General features: G+C 43.9%; 1 protein-coding gene across 2 annotated transcripts in view; it reads left to right on the top strand.

Moving 5' to 3' along the window:
- Positions 1-221: 221 nt before the first annotated feature.
- LOC121143312 (uncharacterized protein C3orf20 homolog) overlaps positions 222-19,308 on the top strand; it is a 71,309-nt gene continuing 52,222 nt past the window's right edge. Inside the window, exons 1-9 of one of the 2 annotated variants that reach the window (XM_040755022.1) lie at positions 222-397; positions 2,459-2,531; positions 3,335-3,408; positions 4,198-4,233; positions 5,912-6,417; positions 9,315-9,401; positions 11,715-11,805; positions 15,573-15,800; positions 17,061-17,210. In XM_040755022.1, the coding sequence (XP_040610956.1) occupies positions 2,472-2,531; positions 3,335-3,408; positions 4,198-4,233; positions 5,912-6,417; positions 9,315-9,401; positions 11,715-11,805; positions 15,573-15,800; positions 17,061-17,210 (1,232 nt within the window). In that variant the 5' untranslated portion in view covers positions 222-397; positions 2,459-2,471. The remainder of the gene's footprint in view (positions 398-2,458; positions 2,532-3,334; positions 3,409-4,197; positions 4,234-5,911; positions 6,418-9,314; positions 9,402-11,714; positions 11,806-15,572; positions 15,801-17,060; positions 17,211-19,308) is intronic. The other variant, XM_040755021.1, reaches the window with a different exon arrangement.

Genomic DNA, 19,308 nt, shown 5'->3' with positions numbered 1-19,308 from the left:
CTTAGTGTCTGGAGGTCCTGTGTTCTGCCCAATGCTGGATTATGCCCCACCCATTCTATGTCAGGATCTCCCCGCCCCCCACCCACACTGCATGCTTGTCTGACTTTTCCAGATAGAAAAAGCCTTATAATAGATAGAAAAGCTCACATTCCCTGAAGCCCTGCTCCAATTCTGTGGGTTGTAGACGGCTGCTTTTCAGTTTTTCACTGTTATTATTTTAACAAGGTTCCGGGAGCTTGTTAGCGTCTCCAACCTTACATCTGAGTGACTAAGGGAGTCCAAGATAAAGGTCATGGGTGGAATCATGGGCTGAGAGTTCTAAATGGAACTCTGGTGCATAGATGTTCCTTATCAGAATGAGTGGATCTCTCAAAACTTGAAGTGGATGAGGCAGAAGGTAGGTCTCCTCTCTCTCTCTCTCTCTCTCTCTCTCTCTCTCTCTCTCTCTCTCTCTCTCTCTCTCTCTCTCTCTCCCTCTCAGATGTGTTTGTGTGTGAGAGAGATATTAAGAATTGAACCCAACCTTCCTTGTGAGTGTCAAACAAGTGCTGTGTCACTGAGCCGTGTTCCCGTGCGGACTTTTTAAAAAAGGCTTACTAGTTCGCTGCAGGAGCAGTGTGCACTCCTGACCATCTCTCTAGCTCCCACCTGGACATTTTTTGTTTGTTTTTTGGTTTTTCGAGACAGAGTTTCTCTGTGGCTTTGGAGGCTGTCCTGGAATTCGCTCTGTAGACCAGCCTGGCCTCGAACTCACAGAGATCCGCCTGCCTCTGCCTCCTGAGTGCTGGGATTAAAGACGTGTGCCACCAACGCCCGGCCACATGGGCATTTTTAAGGTGCACAGATATTGTTGATGATTTGATCGTCACCAGCTGTTGTTATCTCTAGGCTGGCACAGCTGGAAGACAGAAATGGCTAAGTTCCTTGAAAAATATAATTCACTTATGATTTTCATTAAAACATTTTATTACATGTACTTAGGAGTGTGTGTGTGTGTGTGTGTGTGTGTGTGTGTGTGTGTTTGTGTGTGCGCGTGCGTATGTGCGCGCGCGCACACCACACAGCGCATGTGGAGATCCGGAGACCACCTTCAGAGATCAGCTCTCTTCTTCTACCGTGTGGGTCCCAGGGATGGAACTCGGTCATCAGGCCTGGTGACAAGCTGCTGAGTCATATTGCTACCTTCCATTCAGTGTCTCAGCACCAGAAAGTTTGTGTTTCTACTCTGATCTTTCTTTGCTCTTGTTGCTCTTCATTCATTCATTTTTGGGTTTTTGAGACAGGGTCTTGAGATAACACTCTGGTGGCATAGTGCTTGCTATGTAGCCCTGGCTACCTTTGAATTCGCAAGAGCCCTCCTGCATTGCCCTCCTGAGTGCTAGGATGACTGACATGAACAATCACAAATTGCTTTCGGATGCCTTTAAAAATTATCCTTGGTTGCAGCATCCAACCACAATTGACTGCTTGGGATATCTAAGTCCCTCCTGATGCATGAATTAACATTTGCCTCTTATGTTTGTGTTCTGGTTACGAGCTAGCACAGATTTCTTTTTTCTTTTATTTTCATCTCCCTCTGTCTCTCCGTCTCTCTCTCTCTCTCTCTCTCTCTCTCTATCTCTCTGTCTCTCTCTCTCTCTGATACAGGGTCTCATTATGTATCCCTGACTGGCCCAGAACTTTATATACAGATCAAGATGGCCTCAAACTCATAGAGATCTACTTGCGTCTGTTTCTTGAGTGATGGGATTAAACCATGGGCTATTATACCCTGCCCTAAAATTTTCTTTCTGTTTTTTAAATTTTTGTATCTGTAAGTGCTTGCATGCATGTACGTATACATGTCACATACTTGTTGGTGTCAAGGTTAGGGGACTCTTTGTTCTGTAACATTAGAACAACAGTGTGTGTATTCATACCTGGTAGGTTGGTAGGTGGAGGTCAGGCTTGCATTTGTGAGACATTATTATTGTTATTGTTATTAATTGCTGCTGCTGCTGCTACTACTACTAATCTATTACTCTGTAGCTCTGGCTGGCCTGAAACTCATTACATAGAGCAGACTGGTCTTGAACTCTCAGAGATCTGCCTGCCTCTGCCTCCCAGGTGCTGAAATCAAAGGTATGAGCCACCACCTGGCCTCCTATAGTGCACAAGACAACTCCTTAGTACAAAGAATTACTTGGTCCAAGGTTTCAGCAGTGTCGAAACTGAGCATGTCTGCAATGACATTCAAGTATTGCTTAGTTTCCCTGCAGCACTTATCTGTCACATCAGTGTCACGTCTGGGACCCCTCCGTGAAATGAAGGTGAAGATAAAAGAGCAATGGTGTCCATCTCAGAACTGTGCATACTTCAGTGAAAATGAAACATCTGAACTTTAAAACCATTGGGCGCTTTGAATTATCTCCTACAGCTGTGGTAATTCATTTTCAGATTTCAAATTTTCCCTTCTTAGGTCTCATGGCAGAATGGAGGGATTTATTGACACCACATCTTTTTGCTCTGGACCCATATATTTCTTTGATCAGGTAATACTGTTGCTCATTTCAACAGAATATAATTTTGAAAAAAAGTATTCATTTTTTAAAAATTTTCTGTGCGTTGGCGTTTTGCCTGCATGTGTGTCTGTGTGAGGGTGTTGAATCCCCTGGAACTGGAGATACAGACACTTGTGAGCTGATCTTAATTGATGAGACATCTCTCCAGCTCCAGCAAAGTATAATTTGCCTGTGCATGCATGCATGTGTACATGCACACGTGAGTGCAAATATTGCACATATGCTGCTCCGAATGTATGTGTGTGCACATGTGTGTGGTAACCAGAAATGCCAATCCTCAGAAACTGTCCACCTCTTAAATTTTTATTTAATTTATATGTAAGGTTGTCTTGTCTGCATGTGTGTCTGTGGACCACACGTGTGCCTGATACTCCCAGAGGCTGGAGTTACAGACAGTTGTAAACCTGGGTGCTAGGAACCAAACCCAGGTCCTTTAGAAGAGCAGCTCTTGACCACCCAGCCATCTCTCTAGCCCCATCTTGTTTATTGAGATGGGGTTTCTCACTGACCTGGAGCTCATTAAATAGGCTAGGCTGGCTGGATGCTGAGCCCCAAGGATCCTCCTGTCTCAACCTCCCTAACACTGGGATTATGGGAGCATGACACCATATATGCATGGCTTCTGAGACTTGAACTCAGCTCTCACGCTTGCCTGGCAAGCACCTTGCCAACTCAGTGATGTCTCCAGCCCTTGTAACTCACTTTTTAAAAACAAATTCACCTTTGGCTAGCATTTGCCTCCACATTGTAATCCCAAACTTCTCTTGTTTCAGTTAAAACCTAAAGTAAGAAAATGGAAAAGGGAAACACTGGAAGACCAATTCTTGGACCCAAAGGCGAAGGATGAGTAAAACATTTGGAATCCCTCTTCAACTTCTGTTCTTTTACATGTGCAAAGGCTTATTATGCAATGCTGAACACCAGGTTTCCCCTTCCTCACTCCCCCAGAAACTACACCAAGGAGTCAGCACTACAGACCCCACCATGACTATACTCAATGGTTGACTTGAGCATATTTGTCACATTTGCCAGTCACTGGTCTCTTCGTGATTTATTCAATTCCTGCCTTAGGGTGTCTGCCCTAGACATCACCTCTGCTTTCTGCATGGCTTACTCCCTCCCTGTCCCCTTAGACTCTACTTAAATACCAACTTTACTATTTAGACTGCTATTCTCTTCCTACCTTAGCACTCGGTATCTCACTTCCTACCTTAATTTTTCTGTTGCGTTCTGGCGCTGTAAATGACATTCTTTAAACCAGGCTAGCCTCAAATCCACTGAGATCTGCCTGCCTCTGCCCTCCAAGTTCTAGGATTAGAGACATGCACCACCACACACCATGGCTGGTTATCTTCTTTCCTCTCAAGAGAGTATAAGGTCTTTAAGGATGGCTTTTTGTTTTGTTTTGTTTTTGTTTTTGTGTGTTTGATTGCTTTTCTATCCCCAGTCACTCAAATTGTACTTGGGATAAAGAATAGGCTTAATAAAGAGTTGTGATAGACAACCATGGAATGTGGCAGGCTCAGAAAGATGAGTGAGATAAGGGAACTAGACATGTAACCTTTCAACCCGTCAGACCTGTAATTTCTTTATTTGTAAAACAGAAACAAAATCACTCTTACCTGTGTTCTTCCAGTGTTGAAGAGCTTGTCCAGAACCTTGAACATCTCAGGTGAGTGTTTATTCTAAAGGTCACACCCTCAACCCTTCCAACTGGTCTGCATTGATCAGTCCAGAACCACTAGCTTTACAAAGCAAAGGTTTATTTAGTATTAGTATTTATTGTTGTTGTTGTTTTGAGACAGCGCTGACTGTCCTGGAACCTGCTTCATAGACCAGGCTGGCCTTGAACTCATGTACATCTGCTTGCCTCCACCTCCCGAGTGCTGGAATTAAAGACATGATTTTAAGTGCTTTGTTAAGAAGGATCCACCAAATAAATCGAGTCTGTAATAGAATGAAAAAGAAAAGCAGATGAAGGCAGCCATACGTTGTGAATACTGAACACACAGCAGAGATCAGCGATGGGGCAATATCACAGGAGGAAATTCTCTGGGACAGGAGGGCATCCAAAGGAGGAGAAACTGGGCTGACAGTCCAGAAAGTGTATGTGCAAACAGACAGAGTGGCTCTGTGGACAGTTATGATGGGATGTGAGTCAAGTTGCTTCCAGGAATGGGAAGCATTCTTCTGTTGGTTCAGTCTACAGACTTGACCTTAGCTGTTTAATTTTCCATTGTTTGTCCTTTGAAAAAATTTAAAATTAATATTTTTGTAAAAGAAAGGAAAAAGGCACACACATATTTTAAATAAATTAAGTATAATTAAATTTGTAATTAAATTCAGTATATCTCATAAGTTTTTTATTATATTCTTGTACTTACATATAAATGCATCGTGTGGATATTTGGAGGCATATATGTGCATATCTATATTTATGGACTAAGGCAAGGAAGAAAGGAATTTTAATTCACTAAACAGATCTTCTTCCATCTAACCCTGTATGTTTTTCTAGACAGAGTTTCTCTGTAGCTTTGGAGGCTGTCCTGGAACTCGCTTGGTAGACCAGGCTGGCCTTGAACTCACAGAGATCTACCTGCCTCTGCCTCCCGAGTGCTGGGATTAAAGGTGTGTGCCACCACTGCCCAGTGTAACCCTGGTATATTTTTACATTAACTAAATTTTGATGGCAGTAATAGATATGTTATAATCTCATTTTTGGTCAAATTTGCTTTCTACTTTTCATTGTGGGAATTGTCTTCTAATATATCTTTTACTTAATTAATTTTCTCTTTAAGTATATGGAATAGCTGTCAAGTCTACCCATAAAGTTATTAATTTTAGATATTAATGATCAGTTATTTTATTTTTCATCGTTATGGTTTCTGTTTGGTTCATTTTCAAATACGTCCGTGAGTGCAGTTTCTAGTTCTTTACAAAAATACTCATTTTTAAAATGTCTTTGATCAAATAATTGTTTTAGGGCCCACATCTCCCTGTAGTTTCATTTTTATTAATTATTATTTATTCTGGCTCTTGCTCATAGTCTCTTGATCTTTTTTTTCTTTAAAGGTTTTTTTAAATTATTATATCTAGTGTTCTGTCTGCATGTTTGCCTGCAGGCCAGAAGAGAGCACTAGATCTCATTATAGATGGTTGTGAGCTACCATACAGGTGCTAGGAATTGAACTCAGGACCTCTCTCTGGAAGAAAAGTCAGCAGCCATTGCTCTTAACCTCTGAGTCATCTCTCCAGCCTAGGTGGTGTACATTCTAAGATGATGTCTAGACTTCAGACGAACAGGTTAAGACATGTAGGAGCTCTTTAATACTTGTACACGTTCTTTACAGTCACAAAACTGAACAATCAACAGAACCAGAGAGTACCCAAGAGAACATGATAACTTTACATGCGGGAGAAGACAAGTCCTACACACTCATCAACTCAGAACCTCCTCGTACTTCCAAGTGCCCTCCAGACTCTAAATTCTCCAAATCGTACTTGCATAACACCCTCTTTGAAGAGTACAAACTCATCGCTTCTGAAATACTCTGTGAACTTGAGAAGACATTGAAGAGGTATGCTCACGATGGCATGGATTTCCCAGTGGGACTCATCAATCTCATGGCTTACAGCTGGCAAGATCTGACTGAAGACTCTGATAAAAATGTATCCCCAAAGAAAATGTTGGGACCAGACAGAAACTTGGAAGGGGATCCCAGAACCATGACCGTTATCGACATGAAGGAATGCAAAATCAGCCCAGATGCAAAGGAACACCCTCCAGAGGAGAACCAACTGGTTAAAGCTAGAAAAGTTTCCAGGGCGGTACGGAACAAACCTTCAGGAAAAACGTGTAAGTTGAAGTTACTGGCTGTGTTTATGAACAAGACAGTATATAGATGAGATATTGACAAAGCATTGTATTAGTGCCATCTAGTTTGTGATAATCATTTTAGTGACTGATGATTTCCAGGAGAAAGAAACAAGAAGCACAGTGTTAAAGCACCTGGTAGGCTTCTCCCTTGGGATCCTCTTACGGGCAAGCTATACAGTCTTGAATTAAGAATCAGACATTCATTTATACAATCTATGTAGTTTTGAATTAGGAATCAGACATTCATTTGTGAGACAAAATTTAGGAACAATATGTTACCATCGAAGTTACAGAGGAGTCAGGCAGCGTGTGCACCTGTAATCTCAGCAATCCTGAGGCTGAGGCAGGATGACTGTTGTGAGTTCAAGTCCAACCTGAGATACAACTGTGAGATCCTATCTCAAAAAATTGCTTTTCCTTTTAATTTGCAAGGAATCCCATTCTCCCATCCCCAATTTCTAGGACCATACTGTCCAGCATAGTAAATATTAGCCATGTGTGACTATCTAAATTTGAATTCATAAAAATTAGGTAATGTCAAAATCTCAGTTTTTCAGTCTCAAGAGTCACATTTCAAGTACTCAGGAATGGCATCATGTTGGCTAGTGGCTGCCTTTCCAACTGTGAGTTTCACTAATAGAAAGTTCTGTACAGTGGTGTTCTAGGAGGCAGTCAGTGTGTGTGTGTGTGTGTGTGTGTGTGTGTTGTTTGAGACAGGATCTCACTATGTAGTACTAGCTGGCCTGGGAACTTCCTGTCCTTCAGGCTTCAGACTCACAAGAGATCTGCCTGCCTTTATTTCTCAGAGTGTGGAACTAAAGGTGTGTGTCACAAAGCCCAGTGAACTTAACAGGTACTTTTTTTTTTGTTTGTGTTCTGTTTTTTGTTGTTTGGTTGGTTGCCTTTTCGTTTTTGTTTGGGGGTTTTCATTTTTGGTTTGATTTACTGAGGCAGGGTTTGAAGGGACTCTGGCCAGCTTGAGCATGGTGAGCGTGGCTGTCAGCCCTTGCCTTTCTCCTCATTCCCTCTGCCTTCATAAAAGCCATTAGATTATGTTCCTAAAGCTAGCCAACAGGGGCCATTCCCTTATTCATTCACTTCCTCCTCCTGAGGCTATCACGGTCCAGCTATCAAAGTATTGAAGACTAGCAATCAAGAGCCCCCTTTGGTTCACCTGATTAACATGCCCAGTTAACATTAAACATTTTATCCTAACAACCTAAAAGGTTTTCCCTTTACCTTTATAAACTGACATTGTGTATGGACCACCATGTTTGTCTCCTCTCTATTCAGATGTCATCATCCCCCCACCCCAGGACAAATATCCTCTTCCCCTCTCCTTTGTTCCCTTCCCCTTCTCCTTCTCCCTCTATTTCCTGTCTTTGTCTCGTATTCCCCTATGCCCTTTGTCCCTCTGGGGCAAATAAATCTGCTTTGTGCTGAGAACTTGGTCTTGGGGGTCCTGAGTTGATACCACTACCGTTCTCTGTGTAGCCCTCTATGTAGAGCAGGCTGGCCTCCAACTCACAGAGACCTGCCTGACTCTGCCTCCCGAGTGTTGGGATTAAAGGTGTGCTCCACCAAACCTGGCTCTTTTTTTTTTAATTCATAGGCAATATTTTTCCATTAATAGATCTACTCCCCTTTTTTGTTAGCGTTTACATCTGTTGTTCATTTAACATTCATTTTCCTCTGAAAGGCATACTGTAGGAAACTCAAGGACAGTTAAGAACTGCCTTAAAGAAGGGAGTTGCTGTGAAGATGTCCCTTTCCATTCTTCTGCTGCAGGAAACGTAATTGTTTGATGACCCCGAAGGCCCAGACATTCCTCATTGCTCCTTCCTGGGGACATGGCCACTTGTGACCAGCTCTCTCTAAGACTCGCAGTGCAGCTCGCTCTTGGGCTGCTGCTGCACTATCAGATAGATGCTCCAACCAACTTTCTGTCCTCCCTCTTTTCTCTGGGAGTCACCTTCATGCTATTGACTGAGAGGTATCTTCCAGCCTCCTCCACATTCCCCCTTCTTGTTTTTTCAAGCATTTTGCCTAATAAATTTCTAATATATATCTCGTTCTGTATTAGCATTTGATTCTCGGAAGACCCTGACCACACAGGAACTTCCCAGAATCCCTCCACCATCAAGATACCCACCAGCTCTGCCCCAGCAGTCAACTTTGCCTTGACAACAGGGAATTTGGTAGTCCTAAGTGTCAGGAGGGTAAGGGTGTGCCAAGCATTTCACATGGGTTAGATGTTTCATTTTCACGACAGGTAATAGCAGTCTTTAGAGCCGTAAAGACCCTAGCCAATCATGGTTTCTTGAGGAATCAGGAAATAATGCAGAGGCATTTCCAGTTTCAAAAACTGATTTGTTTAAGTTGCAAATGGTTGAAAACATTTTATGGTTTACTATTGGAGTTTACTTTATTGGATTTTTTTTTTTTGGTTTTTCGAGACTTTTTTTTGGTTTCTCTGTGGCTTTGGAGGCTGTCCTGGAACTCACTCTGTAGACCAGGCTGGCCTCGAACTCACAGAGATCCACCTGCCTCTGCCTCCCAAGTGCTGGGATTAAAGGCGTGCGCCAGCAACGCCCGGCTACTTTATTGGATTTTTGAGACAAGGCTTCACTATGAAGACCAGGCTGGCCTTGAACTCACAGAAATCTGCTTGCTTCAGATTCCCAAGGGCTGGGGATAAGGCTCGTCTTACCACACCAGGCTATTATTGGTGTTTATTGAAATCTTTGTTAGTGCCTGGGTAGGAATGTTATTTAGTGATCATTTGGTTTTCTATTGATGATGTTCTAGGGCAGGGTTCTTTTTCTTCTCCTTCTCCTCACCTCCTCCTAATATCTCTCCATTTCCCCCACTTGTAGCTTTAGTCGGTCGTAACCATGGGTCTCAAGACGGTGTACCCAGAATCATTCACTTTTCACTAACATCCAAGATCTGCTTTGAAAATGGTAAGACTCCTTACTCATCAGGGTCAACTCTGATGTGCAACCAGAGTGAGGCCACTTCTGTTTCTCAAGTTCAAGACCCTTTTCTGAGCTGTCCTTTTATTGCCTCCCTAGCTACTTTCCCCCTCATGATTCTGAGAAGCCGGTTTGGTGGCAATAATGTTCACATTCCTAGAAGAGAAGCCTAGGACCCTTGGGTCGTAGTATGAAATTACTCTGAATCAGGAACAAAAGTTTGTGCGTCCAAAGGCAAACTTTTGTTCCTAAACTTTATGTTACCAAGGGGATGCCCCAAGGAAGATTATGGTTGCTATGAACTCTCAGGTAAGCTTACAAAGTGGATGATATATGGAACATCAGGAAAGGAGACCCTTGGTGCTCGGGCATGACATAGTCAGTGACTGTGCAGCCAGGGAATGCACAGGCAGTAAAATGATTTCTCCAGACCTCATGGGCTTGCTTTCCATGACCCTTAGTCTAACAACCTTAGAAGTGTTGAGGGATTCTTGACTCGAGGAAGTGTTGACTACCAGCTGTGACTCTGTGCTTCCGATCGGTCTGCACAGTGTGCATTCAGGGATAAGAATTTAGGACTGACACTGCTCTTGGGGGTGGGCCAGGTATTGAGGAAATAGGTGCACACCAGCGCAGTACCTAGGACCAACCTCATGTAGGAAAAAAACGTAAGAACCCCAGAACTCCAACATGTAAATATCCAGGAATTCAATAAAGTGCCCCAGTGACAGGAAGTGTCTCAAGTGTTTCATGTGCAACCAAATGACAAGTCAATGGCCAGCTCACTATGTCATCTGTGAGAAGGAGCCAGGCCTTGGTCCCCGAACTTACTTCCAGGTTTGAGGAATAGAAGCAGCAAGGACATTATCCAGTCCCACGGAAACCAGCATGCAGCCCATCCAATCTCCCTCCCTAAGACAAGGCTAGTTCTTATGATCCTGTGACGATAAGCCTGAAGGTGATTGTGGTTGGGGTTGGACTCTTGCTCATAAAAGGCAGTTCAACTCACAGTAGCTTAAGCAATAATTCTTTGTTCGTGTCCGGAGTCATTTACAAGAAGCAAAGGAAGAACTGTAGGAGCAGAGACCAGGGCAGGTGCAGGACTCAGCACTGAATTTGGCTCTGTGAGTCCATAGTCAAGCTCCCACCAAATGATGAGGAACATGGTCCCTGCCACCCTTAAAGTTACATGTTCCTTGCTTGGGAAGGAGGGTTCTTTTCTCTCAGTGTCACATGTCAATCCCATGTACTGCCTGATGAGCTCTGAGTCAGGCTACCCAATCACGGTAGTCGGGAAGCAGGGTAATACAATTGCTCAATCAACCTGGCTTATTGGCTCAGAGATGGTGAGGAATCCTCAGCTGCCACTGTGCCTTGAGCCACATTCAGTGGAAGGGAGGAAGTTCCATAGTCCCGTGAGACAGGGCCATGTTTGCTCCCGACCTAGGCTACAATGGGACAAGGGGGTGGAGAAAACCAAGGAGTCACACAGCCCCTGCCAGCATCAGATAGAGCTACTGGTGAAATAAGGAGCAGACAGTGCAGGCGAGGGCCTGGAGATGGAGCACTAATGTCATTCTGGAGACATGCGTATCTTCACCTTGCACCGGGCAACCATTTGGTGATAATGGTGCTCACGCGGGAGGAGCCATGTCCCCTTTCTCCCTGTCATTCACTTATCTTTCCCAGTTTTCTTCCATATGCAGTTCAATGGCTGACAGAGTGGAGTAGGCTGGGGGGGGGATGAAATGAGGAAACGGCAGATTCCCTTCTGACACCCACCGCCCTCAAACTGCCCATGGGCCTTTCTAGTTTTTCACCACAGGGACAGAACTCTTACAAGAACCGAGAGGAGCTAGACACCATCTCACTCAAGTCCCTCATTTCACATGTGTTGAGTTTATCCCCCAAGTTCGTTAGACCTAAAATCCACCTGATGACAACTGATCCAAAGATCCTTCGGCAGATAGAACTCTGTCCCGTGTTGGGCACAGACGATGAAGACTCTGGTCTATAGTGGTTCTGTCTGGGGTATAGAGATTTGGGGGAAGACTCAGATGACACTGTAGGGATCGAGCCACTTTGTGTTAAAGATTTCACCCCACTTCAGTATGCATCCCCTTGAGAAGAGATCATTCATTTTAAGGGGACAATTACACATAATTTAACACAAGTTGGGTGTGTCTTCTTTTCCAGATAGGCTCTGGTAGACTTGTGGCATGGGTTACCTAGCCAGTCCTGGTGGGGTGTATGTTTTGAACTCCCTCCTTTGTGTTTGATATGTGTGTTGTCTTTTTCAAGGTTGGATTCCTTGCTCAAAATGGGAAATTCAGAAATTGAAGGCAGACCTCAGTACAGCCGTGAAGAGACTGCAGATCACCATAGTTCAAATGTAGGGAACCTCCTTCAACCCTTACCTAAGGTCCTTGTATGAGTGATATGACATGGTCAGCGGGAATAGGGGCAGAGCCTGCGGCGCTGGCACAGGTCACCTGGTCACCGCATCTCACTGCCATTATGTCTATAATGTGAAAAAGATGCATTAAACACTCTCCCTTCTACTGCCTTTCCTATCCCCTCTCCGCCTCACCCCTTCCCTCCCCTCTGATCTCCTTCCCCCCTTCCCCTCCCCTCTGGTCTCCTTTCCTCTCCTCCCCTCTCCTCCCCTCTTCCCTCCTCCCCTCTCCTCCCCTCTTCCCTCCTCTCCTCCTCTCCCCTCTGCTTTCTACTTCTCTTTACTTCCTGGTCAAGTGTGGAAAATTCATGATGAGCTCTTTCAGGTGACTAACGGGATCATGTTCCAAAATGTGGAGAAGATAGAAGGAGGAAAAGAGAATGCCAAGGAAATAAAAAGGCAGCTAGGATATTATTTTATAGTTTTGTTTTTAAAATGTAAAAACAACTTTAAAGGAACTTGTCATCTACCACAGGAACCTGAACATTTCAGGACATTAACAATCAATAGAGGACAGACCTAAACTTTAGGAGGCTGAGATAATGGTAAGCACGATACACAGTTACTTTGTGCTAGATTGCGGGCCTGAAGCTTGGCACATGCCACCCATGCTACTCCCTGAAGCCCCATGAGAGATTTATAATCTTCTCTCTTAATGACGAGGAAGTTAGCACACCCTACCATGTGTGGCAAGCTGCTCACAGCCTTATGCTACAGACAGGCAGAGCTGAACGGAAAACCCGGAGCTCCTACTGTTTTTGTGTCTGTTGCTTGCCTGGTTGCTGTTATGAGTGACACTGCGGGTAGATTGCAAATGAACGCATGCTCAGCGCTTAGTTTAGTTTTGTTTTAAATTGAAAGTATAAGACAGAAATTAAAAACATAATCTTTCTACCAAGATAAGTCTTTATTATAATAAATGGACATTCTCATATGTGCATGTGTGTGAGTTTGTGTGCTGGTGATGAGAAGGTCAGAGGTCAATTCTGACTGCCCTTCTAAGCTGTTCTCCACCTTGGTTTATTATTATTATTGTCATCTAAAGATTTATTTATTTATTAATGCAGTGTCCTGACTGCATGTATGCCTACCTTCCAGAAGAGGGCACCAGATCTCATTACAGATGGTTGTGAGCCACCATGGAGTTGCTGGGAATTGAACTCAGGACCTCAGAAGAGCAGCCAGTGCTCTTAACCTCTGAGTCATCCGTCCATCCCCTTATTATTTTTGAGAAAGGGTCTCACTGTGTGGCCTTGACCAACCTAGAGCTCTCTTTGTAGACAAGACTGTCTTTGAACTCATGGATATCTGCCTGTTTCTGCCTCCAGAGTGCTGGAATTAAAGGGCTGGGCCCTCTACCTTCTTTTGGAGGCAAGGTCTCTTACTGAACCTGCTGCTTACCAGTTCCTCTAGACTGGGTGGCCAGCAAGCCCCAGGGCTTCTTCTGTCCCTGCCTCCCCAGTGTCAGAGCTACAGGCGTGCTCCAACATGCCCAGCTTTTGGGTGGGTGCCAGGGGCTGAACAAGTGTCTTCATCCCTGCACAGCAAGCACTTCACTGACTTGACCATCATCTCAGCCGTCTTCCTCCCGCCCCATTTAACTGAAATGTTTATGTATGTGGTGTAAGGTAGTAAGATCACAGCTTTATGTCTTCCTTGTCAATGGTAATGATACGTGAGCAGGAGAACGATTGAAGAAGACACATTATGGCAGCCTCTGGCCTCTCACATCTGCACACGCATGTGTGTAGACATTCACATACTTGTGTAGATATAAACCACACAAAACTATTATGTGTAGGTCTTTATAAGTGTGGAGGGCGTTTGTGCATATGGCCGTAAGACAACAACCTCAGGAACTGTCCACCTCATTTTTTTTTTTTTGTGACAGTATTTTTCTCTTGCCTAGAGCTTGTCAAATAAGCTTTGCTAGCTGGCCAGCCAGCCTCAAGCATCTGCCTCCACAGTGCTACGGTTACGAGTGTGCACTGCTGCACCTGGCTTTTTAAAAACAGGCGCTGGAGAGCCGAGTCAGGTCCTTGTGCTTGCAAGACAAGCAGCTTACCGATGGGGCCGGCTCCCCACCCTTTACCAATGGGGCTCTCCAGTCCCTTACCGATGGGGCCGGCTCCCCACCCTTTACCAATGGGGCTCTCCAGTCCCTTACCGATGGGGCCGGCTCCCCAGCCCCATGAACATTGTTCAGCAGTTCTCTTTGCTGTGCCTTGCTTCTCTCATCTGTAAGGTGGGCACACATTCTCAATGCACACTTCTGTTCTAGCATTCAGTGACCTTCCACCACCTTTTGCTGGCTTTGGCTTGTTAGCAGATTCCTAGGCTGATTTTATGGGAACTTAGAGGTAAGTTTCACCTGCTGGTAGAAGCTCTGTCCCTCAAACCAGAGATCACTGTCAATGCCGTGAGAAACGTGACAGAAAGGTCATCCTCGCTCACACTGTCTATGCACCTGTCAAGGGCGTTACAGGAGAAAGCAGTGCTTTGGAAAGCTAACCGAGGGCCTCTGACTAGCAGGGCTGTAGATATGAAAGTTCCCACCTTGTAGATTTTTGCATAGGAGCTTTTGTATGTTAGTTTTGGCCCCTTTGGTAAGGAGGGAGAATTCTTTTCCCAGTAATGAAAGGGATTTACATGTGAGAGCTCGCTTCCTTTTAGCACAATTAAAAAAGCTGGGTGGATGCGAAGAAGGCTTGTCTTCATTGGCGGATTTGGTGGATTTTGGATGTGTGTCCTTGAACTCTGGCTTTGCATGTAGCTGTGTAATGTGGGCACTGTCTTTAGAATGGTGATAGTAAGTACCTTTTTTACAGGAATGCTGGTTTTGCCGGTTAGAATTTGACTAGCTTATACTTGTGCATGACTGAATGTTCTAAGAGCCTGCCTTCCTGTCTTAGCTGGAAAGCTAGAAACTAGCTGGTTTTCTATTCACCTCCCTCTTCCTTTAACGTCACGTGATCAATAACACATTTGTATTGCCTACAGGACTGTAATGAATACAAGCAGTGTTAGTACAAGCTAAACACTGGGCTCAGTGTGTGTGTGTGTGTGTGAGTGAGTGAGTGAGTGTGTTCATTAAACAGAGAATCTGTACATTTCCGTGCAATTTTTTCTATTTATTTTTAGTTCATGCGCATTGGTGTTTAACCTGCATGTCTGTCTGTGTGAAGGTATTGGAGCCCCTGGAAATGGAATTACAGACAGTTGTGAGCTGTCATGTGGGTGCTGGGTATTGAACCTGGGTCCTCTGGAAGAGCATCCAGTGCTCTTAACCGCTGAGCCATCTCTCCAGCCCCTCTGTGAGATCATTTTAGCCCTATTTTACAGATCAAGAATATAAGGCTTAGAGGGTGTTAGTATTTTGCTTCAAGTGTTCGGAGTTACCTAGAAGAATTAGTTCTCACGCTTAATTCTTGAGTTGTAGCTCCTTCTGTTCGGTTGTTGTTCCTTTTCTTACAGCCTCTGGCACTAGGCTCACCCACAGGAGATTCTTAGTAACTGTTTAAAAATAGAAAGCACTCAGTGAAGGCTTGGCTTAGGGCTGGGTTGAATCTGCTTCAAAATCCAGTTCTGATTCAAAGGCAACTGATTATGTTAGATGCTCAAGAAGAAGCAACAGAGGTCTCTGAGTCATTAGTCGTACAAGACCAAGAAAACAGCCATGTCTCGAATTCCTTTCTTTTGCACAGAAAATTGGAAGAAGCTAAACAAAAAAGAGATGGATTCAACAAACAGCTGATCATGCATCACTACAATGACCCGGGAGAAGAGGAGGAGATGGCAGAGTCCCCCCAAGAACCCCAGGCTTTCTGGATGGAGCTGCTAGTGGGGAAGCCTCAGATGCCAGGCATGGGAGAGGCCAACCCAGAGATGAAGAAGTTCCATTATGCCCTGGTAGATGGCTCGTCTCTGACTTAATATCCTCTCGAGACTCCCCCAGGGAAGGGTGAAGGAGGACTTGACGGTGGGTGCTGACAGCTGGGCGTTTCCACCCAGCAGAAAAGTCAGTACAGGAAACACTGGGGGAAGAGAGGCCTGTGTTTCCTTAATTCCTTACCCCCAAGCATTCACATCCTGTCACACTCGGTCAGGAAAAGGAGCCCCCAAACACAGTGGAAGCAAGCCCCCAATTTCCAAACCTTCCTTCTTGTTTAGAGAACCTCTGATATTTTTGTTAAGCACCCAAGGGGTCATGTGGTTCCGAGAAAATTAATTCCCTTTGCTTCATTTTCTGACTGAGGAATGGGGACCATGCGGGATTTAGCAGCTAGAGAACTTGGCCTCAAGAAAAGAGGGATTTTGGGAATCAATTCCTATAAACCTTAAAAAAAAAAGCCTTCAAGATTCCATCATAGCCCATCTTGTAGAGGTGAGTTACAGACCAGTTTTGTAAAAATGATTGACAGATCTGTTGTTAGTCCTCAGCCCCACTCGGCCTGGATCTGTCTGAGGATGCCCATGGAGAGACCTTCCCTCAGGGCTCCTTGCTGGAACAGGAGCACTAGGTTGTACCTAGCCACTTTGGGGTTCAGAGACACCGCCATTACCCAGGACCACTCTGATCAGACCCCCTGTTATAACTCACAGGTTGGTTAAGAATGTGAGCTAAGTAAGAGTGTAGGAATGTGACCCCATTGGGAGAATGGAGAACCTGTATCTGGAAGCCAAAAGCTTGTTTGTTGGCACGCGCCTTCCTTTAATCTCAGCACTCCGGAGGCAGAGGCGGTCAGGTCTCTGTGAGTTTGTGCCAGCCTGGTCTACAAAGCTCAGAGTTCAGACTTCCAGGACAGCCAGGGCTACTACACAGAGAAACCCTGTCTGGAAAACAACTCCCCGAAGCCCCAAACAAAAGAACAACAAAAAATCTTGTCTCACCGGGCAGTGATGGTGCACGCCTTTAGTCCCGACAGTTGGGAGGCAGAGGCAGGCGGATCTCTGTGAGTTTGAGACCAACCTGGTCTACAAGAACTAGTTCCAGGACAGGCTCCAAAGCTACACAGAAAAACCCTGTCTTGAAAAAACCAAAAAAAAAAAAAAAGGAAAAAAACCTTGTCTCAGAATATTAATAAATAAGATAAAAATAGAACGTATGTGAAAAAGAATTAACATCTTTGTATTGAAGAACTGTTAACATTCTTGTTGTTCGATCAATGTCAGTTCCTTAACCTGTATTTCACCTATCCTTCCGGCCGCTTAGCTGTCTGCCAGAGTTACTCTGACCTTCCTTGGGGTGGGCTGTACACCAACATATTCAGCGACTGTCCGGATCCTGTTGTCCTGGGAACCTTTACACCCTTTGGATGTGGTAGCATTTCTTTTCCTCATAGGTATGTCAGATGCCAGCTAAACTAGTATTTGTGGGTAAGTAAAGCCAGGAGAGAGGAGCTGAGGACAGTTTTTAAGTTGTCAGTCTGATTGGAAAAGAAGTTAGGGGCAATGAAATATCCATGTATAAAATAAGTATGTATGTATAGACATATATGTTCAAAGCGTCTCCCACCATAGGACTGCAGATTTACATGGCTGAATCCTGAGGGTGTCAGTCCAGCAGTGCCATCCACGAGGGTTAGCCGTGAGAGCAGGGGGGCCTGGAGGAGAGGCAGGGTTTCAGGATGGCACAGCCCAGAGACTGAAGCAGGAGACGGGGTTAGGTGAGTCCTGCATCACATGGGCTTCCTTGCCTCTTAAGAACCAGGCAACAATAGGAGGGCTCTGTCCTACAGCTGTAGAGAGTCTGGAATCTCCCTCAGCCTTTCTAGTATTCTTAGGGGTTCCTTTCTGGGGCTGTCTACCCTCTGGCTTCATCATTCTGCCATCTTGGAGGCGTGTTCTCTGCTCTGTCTCTAAAAGTTCTCCTTAGTTTGAGCCAAATGGGGGACTTGTTTCCTTACCTTTCTTTCTCTGTCTCTGTCTCTGTCTCTGTCTCTCTCTCTCCAGGATCTCCCTACATATCTCTTGTCCTGGAACTCGCTCTTGTAGACCAGGCTGGCCTCGAACTCACAGAGATCCTCCTGCCTCTGCCTCCTGAGTGTTGGGATTAAAGGTGTGCGCCACCACTGCCCAACACTTCTTTTCTTGATTTCCCCACCCCCAGGCTCTATTTTATTTTATTGAAAATATTTTTCATAGGATATATATTGATTATGTTTCCCCTCCACCAACCTCTTCCAGCTCTTTCCCACCTCCCGACCCATCCAAATCCATATTCTTTTTTGCTCTTTCTCATTAGAAAACAGGCATGTAAAATAAGACAAAAGCAAACAATCCTGAATAACACAAAACAAACAACAAACAGAAAAAGAGTCAAAGGAAAAGCACAAGAAACAAGTGTAGATGTAGATACAAGACCAAAGTCCCTAAAATCACAAACTCGGGGTTTTGGATTTTGCCAAGCCCTTTTCAACATCTAATGAGATGATCATGTAGCTTTTGTCTTTCAGTTTACTTATAGGATGATTACATTTATCAATTTACATATGTTGAACCATCCCTGCATCTTTGGGTGAATGATCTTTTTGATGTGATTTTGGATTCAGTTTGCAAGTATTTTATTGGGAATTTTTTTTGTCTAGATTCATTGGAGACATTGATCTACAATTCTCTTTCTTTGTTGAGTAATTATGTGGTTTGAGTATCAGGGTAACTAAGGCCTCATAAAACAAATGAGCAAAGTTCCTTCTGCTTCTACTTTGTGGAATAACTTGAGGAGTATTTGCATTAATTCTTCTTTGAAAGTCTGGTAAATTTTTGCATTAAAACCACCTGGTTCCTGTTTTGTTTTGTTTTTTTGTTTGTTTTGGTTTGGTTTGGTTGGGAGACTTACTGCTTCTATTTCACTAGGAATTATAGCTCTGTTTAAATTGCTTATCTGATCTGATTTATTTTGGTATGTGGTATATATCAAGAAAAGTATCCATTTTGTTTATATTTTCTAATAAGTATAGTATAGATTTTTAAAATATGTTTTTATGATTCTCTGGATTTCCTCAGTGTCTATTGACATGCCCCTCTTTTCATTCCTATTTTGTTAATTCGGAAATTTTCTCTCTGCTTTTTAGGTAATTTGGATAAGGGTGTCAATCTTACTGATTTTCTCAAAGAAGCAACTCTTGTTTCATTGATTCTTTGTATTTTGTTGTTGTTTCTATTCTATTGATTTCAGCCCTGAGTTTGATTGTTTCTTGCCATCACTCTTTTTGGGCATTATTTTGTCTTTTTGTTCTATAGACTTCAGGTGTACCATTAAGTTACTAATACGAGATGTCTACAATTTTTTATGTGGGCACTTAGTGTAATATGAACTTGCCTGTTAGAATTACCTTCATTGTCTTCGTTAAGTTTGGGTATTTGGTTTTCTTTCATGCAAATATAAAAAAGTTTTAAGTTTCTTGTTTTCTTTTTTTGTTTTTTGAGACAAGGTTTCTT

Source organism: Mesocricetus auratus, unplaced genomic scaffold (genome assembly GCF_017639785.1).
Source record: "Mesocricetus auratus isolate SY011 unplaced genomic scaffold, BCM_Maur_2.0 Super-Scaffold_100011, whole genome shotgun sequence".
In the NCBI taxonomy this organism is placed as follows: domain Eukaryota; kingdom Metazoa; phylum Chordata; class Mammalia; order Rodentia; family Cricetidae; genus Mesocricetus; species Mesocricetus auratus.
Note: the sequence above shows the minus strand (reverse complement) of the source record. Positions and strands in the feature narration are given on the sequence as shown.